We start from the raw sequence: 7,445 nt of genomic DNA, 5'->3' as shown, positions 1-7,445 counted from the left end.
GGTGTTTCCGTTATTCTTTCATTTATATATATATATATACACACACACATCCCCGCAGGGCGTCTGCGCGAGCAGGCATTTGGTGTGTAGCGACACCACGGACCCGAGCTAATGGGGGGTATCGACCCCTCCCACGCCTAGCCGAACGTGGCTTTGCCGTGTCTGGGGAAAAGGGGATCCTGGGGGTTGAGTCGGCGCGGGTGTTTGGACTCGTTGAGGCCCCCCGGCAGAGGCAACACACCCCTTTGGCCCCGGCTTCACGTAGACGGCACCCCTGGGCTGACCCACCCAGGGGAAATCGGCGGTCGCCTTTTCCTATCCCCTTCTCTCACCTTTCCACTTTCATATCCTCTTTCCTCGCTTGTCCTAGTCTCCTATTCGCTCCAGTTATTCCCAAGTTTTCGTAGGCGGCCTGGGTTACCCTTGTGTACTATATCCCAGCCTTGGATATATTGGGTTATAGCAGCTATGTATAGCTGGCGTCTGCATGTGTTGACCAAGCATTGTAGCGTCCCATTGTTTGGGCTCGATGGTGGGTGGCTACCATAGCTGCTGACTGAATGCAGCATTTCATGGGTACTCCTTTCCCCCACTTTCTGATCGCCCTCTCAAAAGATGGGCGCAACCGAAGGTGACAGCAAGTTTCCTGACAAACCACAAAGACAACTTTCCTCGGTATCACGTGATACCCAGTGAGCAAACCGGACATGCCAGCGAGAGGTGTTTCACATTTTCTTGTCGCTAATACCTTGAACAAAAGCTAGGACCAGGATATAAGATCACCTAAAATGTCAAGTGGAGACTCTACTTCTTGAGATTTCTTGCAAAGCCCAATATGAGAAACTCCCCAGCCTTGAGAGATTCGGGAGACATTCCTATAACTGTGACTGCACACAAATCAATGAATACGGTCCGTGGTGTAGTGACAGATGACTTAATTACACTAAGTGAGGCCGAACTGCTGGACGGATGGAAGAACAAAATGTGATTGATGTTAAAAGGATCAAGATACGTAGAGATGACAGAGAAATACCAACCAAGCACCTGATCCTCACATTTGACTCAAGCAAGCTGCCAGGACACATTGAAACAGGGTACATGAAAATCCGTGTCAGGGCATACATACCTAATCCGAGACGGTGTTTCCGGTGCCAGAGATATGGCCACGGATCTCTGAGCTGCCGAGGACGGCAACGTGTGCAAAGTGTGCTGAACACGATCACTTCTCTGACGACTGCAACAACACGTCTCACTGTGCGAACTGCGATGGTGAGCACTCTTCTTACTCTCGATCATGCCCTGCATGGAAAAAGGAAAAGGATATAATAACGTTCAAAGTCAAAGAAAATGTATCGTTCAAGGAAGCACGGAAACGGTTTTTCAATAGTTCACTACACTACATACGCCGATGTGACACGCGAGGGGGCAGTGTCACAACGGACAGTGGCTCCCGCCCAGACCTCACGCAGGGTTGCAGCGGCTAAGCCCCCAGCCCCCCACGCGGATGCAGCAGCTGCCGCTCTGCCACCAACAAAGGGCCAGCAGCCTAGCGGCTCGGTGGCCTCAACGGCCTCCTCTCGCGAGTCGAGGCCTCAAACCACAACAGTCTGCGCGCTAATGCGCTCATCCAGCGCCTCCAGGGAGGCGATGGATACAACACCAGTCACCTCGACGCCTTGGTGTCGAAGGAGCGGCACCGCTCCCTTGAGCGTGCCGCAACAAGCAAACACCGCATAACAGCTCCTCCAAAGAAAGTCTTACATAAGATAAATCCTAGTATACAGAGTACTCTCCCCTCTAGCTCATAATGGCTACACAGATACTGCAGTTGGAATGCTAGAGGCCCTTCTACACAACCTAGATGGTGTTAGAGAATTAATAAGCAGTTTTAATCCTAAAGTACTCTGTATACAGGAGACACACCTCAAGCCTGAAACACAAACTTTTTAAATCAACATGTCATTTTCGTAAGGGACCGCACTGACAGCCTTGCCTCGTCAGGTGGGGTAGCTATTATCGCAGTAAAGTCAGTTGCAAGCCAGAAGTTACAACTTCAAACTTCTCTAGAGGCAGTGGCCATTCGCGCCATCTTGCTTAATAGGATCACAACTATCTGCTCTCTATATATTCCTCCTGATCAAATGCTACACAAGGCAGATTGCGAAGGCCTAATTAATCAGCTCCCGGAGCCGTTTATCTGACAGGCGATTTTAATGCACACAACTCGCTCTGGGGAGGACTGTCGGTGTGATGCGAGGGCCGCCTGATAGAGCGGTATCTCTTGAACTCTGGTACATGCCTTCTAAATAAAAAACACACCGACGTACTACAGCACAACACACAATACCTACTCTGCTATAGATCTAGCGATCTGCTCAGCCACTCTTTTACCCTGCTTAGATTGGGAGGTGATTCAGAACCCCTACGGTAGCGATCACTTCCCTATCTGCCTCAAAACCACGGACCCAAGACTCCATACCACATAACCCTCAATGGAAAAGTAGCAGTGCAGCTTGGGAAAAGTTTTTCGTATAACTCAACATGCCTAGAAATGCTTTATGATTTTAACATAAACGATGCTATTTGTCATTTTACCGCTTTTATAGTTGATGCTGCAATTAGAGTGCATTCCCCTACAATGGTAGCACAAGAAAAAGCGCGTCCCATGGTGGAATGACGAGTGCCGAAATGCGCGCAAAAAAGCAAAATAAGTCATGGAGCTTGCTTCGTGAGCATCCAACGGCGGGAAAATTCTTGAAAACTTTAAACAAGTAAAATCCAGGGTAGGCGCACTCGCCGTAATGCTAAAGAGAGAGTGGGTAAAATATATCTCGAGTTAAAACTCATCCACAACACGAAGTGAAAACGTGGAATAGGCTGAGAAAATTATCAGATAAGCAGTTCCGCGCTTTTGCCCCTTTGTTGACGCCGAAGGGCAACCAGCCTTGAAGACCAGGCGCTCGGTGAACATTTCGAGCGCGTGTCTAGCTCATCAAACTACTCAGCAAGTTTCCGGTAAACACAAAGAAATAGCAGAAAAGAAAGCACTGAACCCGTAAAGCCTAGTAGAGACGAACGTACAATCGTCCCTTTGGCATGGCTGAGTTTATGAGCTTCCTTGAACAGTGTCACAAGTCTTCGCCGGGATGCTGACAGAGTCATGTACATAATGATACATCTCCATCCCGACGCGCAGATGGTGTCTTGAGTATCTCTATAACAAGATCTGGACCGCAGGATATATTCCTTTAGCATGGAAAGAGGCTATCGTAATCCCCGTTCTTAAAAGAAGGTAAAGATCCATCTTGTGCAGCAAGCTACCGGCAATAGCTCTGACAAGTTGCCTTTGCAAGCTATTTGAAAAGATGATAAATCGCCGGTTGTTGTACTTTTCTTGAAACTAATATGCTGCTCGATATGTATCAGTGCGGTTTCAGGGAAGGCCGTCTCAACACCGGACCATCTCGTGAGTATTGAGGCCTACATTCGGGATGCCTTTATCCACAAACAGTTTTTCCTCTCCGTGTTTCTTGATATGGAGAAGGCATATGACACTACCTGGCGATTCGGAATCTTGAAAGACCTCTCCGAAATTGGTATTCGAGGTAACATGCTAAACGTGATAGAAAGTTACCTAAGTGACCGTACCTTCCGCGTCAGAGCAGGAAATGCTCTGTCCAAGCCATTTACCCAAGAGACTGGTGTACCGCAGGGCAGTGTGCTAAGCTGTACCCTTTTCATAGTAAAAATGACCTCTCTGCGGTCATTTATTCCGCGAAGCATGTTTTATTCAGTCTACGTAGATGATGTTCAGATTGGGTTTAAGTCCTGTAATCTTGCAGTATGTGAGCGGCAGGTACAGTTAGGCCTCAATAAAGTGTCAGCCTGGGCAAATGAGAATGGGTTCAAATTAAACCCACAGAAAAGCTCATGTGTTCTTTTTTCAAGAAAGAGAGGCCCAACCCCTCAGCCCGATATCCGTCTGCAAGGGCACCGCATACCTTTGAGCGCAGAACATAAATTTTTAGGTGTGATCCTAGACTCAAAACTGACCTTTGTATCTCACATTAAAAACCTGAAAAATAAATGTCTTAAAACCATGAACATACTAAAAATTCTCTCACACACAGCATGGGGTAGTAAGAGAGAATGTCCCATGAAACTTTACAAAAGCTCATACGCACACGCTTGGACTATGGTTCTGTAATTTATCATTCTGCTGCCCCAAGTGCACTGAAGATGCTAGATCCTGTGCATCATCTGGGCATCCGGCTGGCTACTGGTGCATTCAGAACAAGTCCAGTGGAGAGCCTTTATGTGGAATCTAATGAATGGTCGCTCCATATGCAAAGGTCATATTTAAGCTTTACTTATTTCCTTAATGTACACTCGGATCAACAGCATCCCACTTACACAACTATAAATGATATGACCACGGCCACATTGTATAGTAACCGATCTGCAGCGAGACGTCCCTTTTCGCTGCGGGTGAGGAACCTAAGTGATGAAATGGATGTCCCTCTTGAGCATGTGTTAATGCGCCCTGCAAGGGCGGCGCCACCGTGGCAGTGGCAGGTATTAGAGTGTGACATGTCTTTTGTGGAGGTAACTAAGCACGCTCCAGAAATACACATTCAAATGCACTACCTAGAGTTACAGTCAAAATACTCGTGCCCTGCATTTTTTACGGACGCATCAAAATCTAAGGTAGGCGTGTCCTACGCTGCTGTGGGTCCATCGTTCTCTGAATGCGAGAGGCTGCAACCAGAGACGAGTATTTTTACAGCTGAGGCTTACGCACTCCTTTCTCCAAAAGGCGGTTATCTATACAGACTCGCTAAGTGTTGTTAAAGCCCTGAAGTCACTAAAAACAAATAAAAATCCAGTTCTTGTCGAACTGTTTTCAATCCTGTGCAAAGCCTATTTGTCAGAACAACGTGTGATAATATGCTGGGTCCCCGGGCACAGGGGCATTGAAGGCAATGTATTCGCTGACAGCATGGCGACTTCCATAGGAACGAACCTGTGAATCCCTCTATAGGTCTTCCTGCCTTAGATCTTAAATCATTCGTGCGTAGGAAGGTGAGGGACTACTGGCAGCGATTATGGGATACCAGGACTTCTAACAAGCTCCACCTAATTAAACCACAGATAGGAAAATGGCCTCCTCGTAGTAAAGTACGACGCACCTGAGGTCACTCTCTGTCGACTAAGAATAGGCCATACATATGGTACGCACGCTTACCTGCTCCTTGGAAATGATCCCCCCGTCTGTGGTGAATGTGGTGAGACACTAACGGTCCTCCACGCATTACTGGAATGCCGCAAACTTGACGTACTAAGAAAAAAGCATTTTCCCCTGGCATTTAGACAAAGGATACCACTACACCCAGCTTTATTCCTCGGCACAGATCCTTTATTCAGCACAGGTTCTGTTTTAAGCTTTTTAAGAGAATGCCAAGCATTGCATGTTTTGCTCCATTTGTACCGTAGAGCAGCCTCTCAGGAGAGGCTGCTGCTGCGGCAGTTTTAAGAGGCACGTGTCTCCACGCCCTTGTGGTTAAGGGTCTTGTTGAGGCATTAGTGCCGCGTTTACAGAATGCCAGTGAAACTTATAATCTCTTGCGATATACTTTTAATCTACTTTAATCTTTGACCTCTACCAACTGTAGCCCATAGCCCACCGCACTACATTCATCATGCCTCCATTGATTGTATATATCTCTTTTAGGCCGTTTTACAGCCATGATATCACACACACATCGTAAATCATGGCCCATCTACATCCCAGCATCAATTGACATGGCGCTCTTTGGCCTGATTTGGCCCTTGCGCCACAAAACACCAATACATCATCATATACACACACACGCACATACACAGTAGACTCTCAGTAAACGGAAATCTCTTAAATGGAACAAGTGTCTAGTATGATTGGTTTTGTACTGGAATTCCAACCCCAGTTCATCTATCAGTAAATGGAACTCCTGTTAAATGGAACATATTTTCCTGGTCCCTCAAGGTTCCGTTTGTGAACAGCCGAGCAGCAGGAAACGAAAGAACGCTTTATTGCGTGATGCCGGTGTATTTGTACATAGGCAGATCAGGCTTGCGCATGCGTGGTCACTGCAATGCTGATGACGTTGCGCCTGGTCACATCTTCTTCCTTCCCTTGGGAAAAAAGAAAAAGAAACGAAAAAAGAAACAGAACACAAAATGTCTAAACGAAGGCACATTGAAAAAACCACTCAAATTCAATTTTCACTACATCCGCTGAACAGTTTGCTTATGGCCGAAAAAGCGCGCAAGGTGGTCGAGCATGGCTGGCGCCGGCTGCGTAGTTAGTTTCCGAAGCGTCACCTCAGGCATGACACAGCAGTTAGCTCCCGTGTCATTTTGGCATTCAATCGCTGAACCAGCGATAACAATTTTCGCCGACCAACGGTCCTCGCTGGAGATAGCATATGCCTCTAGGGCTTTTAGAAATACTCGTCTTCAACTCCCAAAACAACCTGCTTCACTTCGCGTGCGGCCGATCTAGGTGTTTGCTTTGGCTGACGGCCACACGAGCGAAATGATGGCTTCTGCCGCAATTGTTACAGTGTTTGCCCTGCGCCGCACACTTTCCATATTTGTGTTTTCAAGACCGCAGCGCGTGCAAGGCGCTGTATTCTCTTTGATTGCGGCAATTGTCGGGTTGTCCGTTCTGGCTCTGATTTTCTAGTAGCTGTTCTTTTGCTTGTTCCCTTGCGCGGCACATTTGCACTACTTTTGAAAACGAGGGGTTTTCCGAGAGGAGCTTCTGCTGGAAATCCTTATCTTTGATGCCAAGAATTATCCTGCTCCGAATCAGCCGTTCCTCAAGCTCGCCGAATTCGCATCTTCCCGCGAGGATTCGCAGCTGCGTAAGCCATTCATTGAACGACTCTCCCTCTTGTTGGTCCCTGGAGCCAAATCGGAATTCGTTAAAGGTGAGGTTCTCAGACGGCTTGAAATTTGCCTCGAACTTTGCTGAAATAATCTGAGGTCTTTTTTAATCGTCTTCGCTGTCGAACTTGAACGTCATAATGTTCTTCTCGCGTCCTCTCCTATTGTCATCAAAAGGGTTGCGGCTTGAACATCCTTAGGCTGCTGGCTCAGTCCCCGTCGCCGTAGCAAAAAGGTCAACTCGCGTTTCCATGCGGTCCAGTTGTAAAACGTGTCCCCACATCATGTCTAGTGGCCTCGGTGGCTGCCAGCATGTTGACGCCATTCTCGCGACGGGCGTTTCCGGCCGGTCAGTGGGTGTTCATTCATTGCCGACTTGCGGCGGTATCAAACGAACCACCGCCCCCACTTCTGACACCATGTGACAGTCGAGCAGCAGGAACGAAAGAACGCTTTATTGCGTGCTGCCGGTGTATTTGTACATAGGCAGATCAGGCTTGCGCATGCGTGGTCACTGC

At 47.7% G+C, this 7,445-nt stretch overlaps 1 protein-coding gene across 1 annotated transcript in view; it reads right to left on the bottom strand.

Annotated features, from left to right (window-relative positions):
- Positions 1 to 1,292: 1,292 nt before the first annotated feature.
- The window catches only part of LOC119386361 (uncharacterized), a 55,421-nt gene continuing 49,268 nt past the window's right edge, over positions 1,293 to 7,445 (bottom strand). The window contains exon 12 of the mRNA XM_037653713.2: positions 1,293 to 1,299. Coding sequence (XP_037509641.2) covers positions 1,293 to 1,299 — 7 coding nt within the window. The remainder of the gene's footprint in view (positions 1,300 to 7,445) is intronic.

The sequence above is a fragment of the Rhipicephalus sanguineus genome, chromosome 1 (assembly GCF_013339695.2).
Source record: "Rhipicephalus sanguineus isolate Rsan-2018 chromosome 1, BIME_Rsan_1.4, whole genome shotgun sequence".
NCBI classification, from domain to species: domain Eukaryota; kingdom Metazoa; phylum Arthropoda; class Arachnida; order Ixodida; family Ixodidae; genus Rhipicephalus; species Rhipicephalus sanguineus.
Note: the sequence above shows the minus strand (reverse complement) of the source record. Positions and strands in the feature narration are given on the sequence as shown.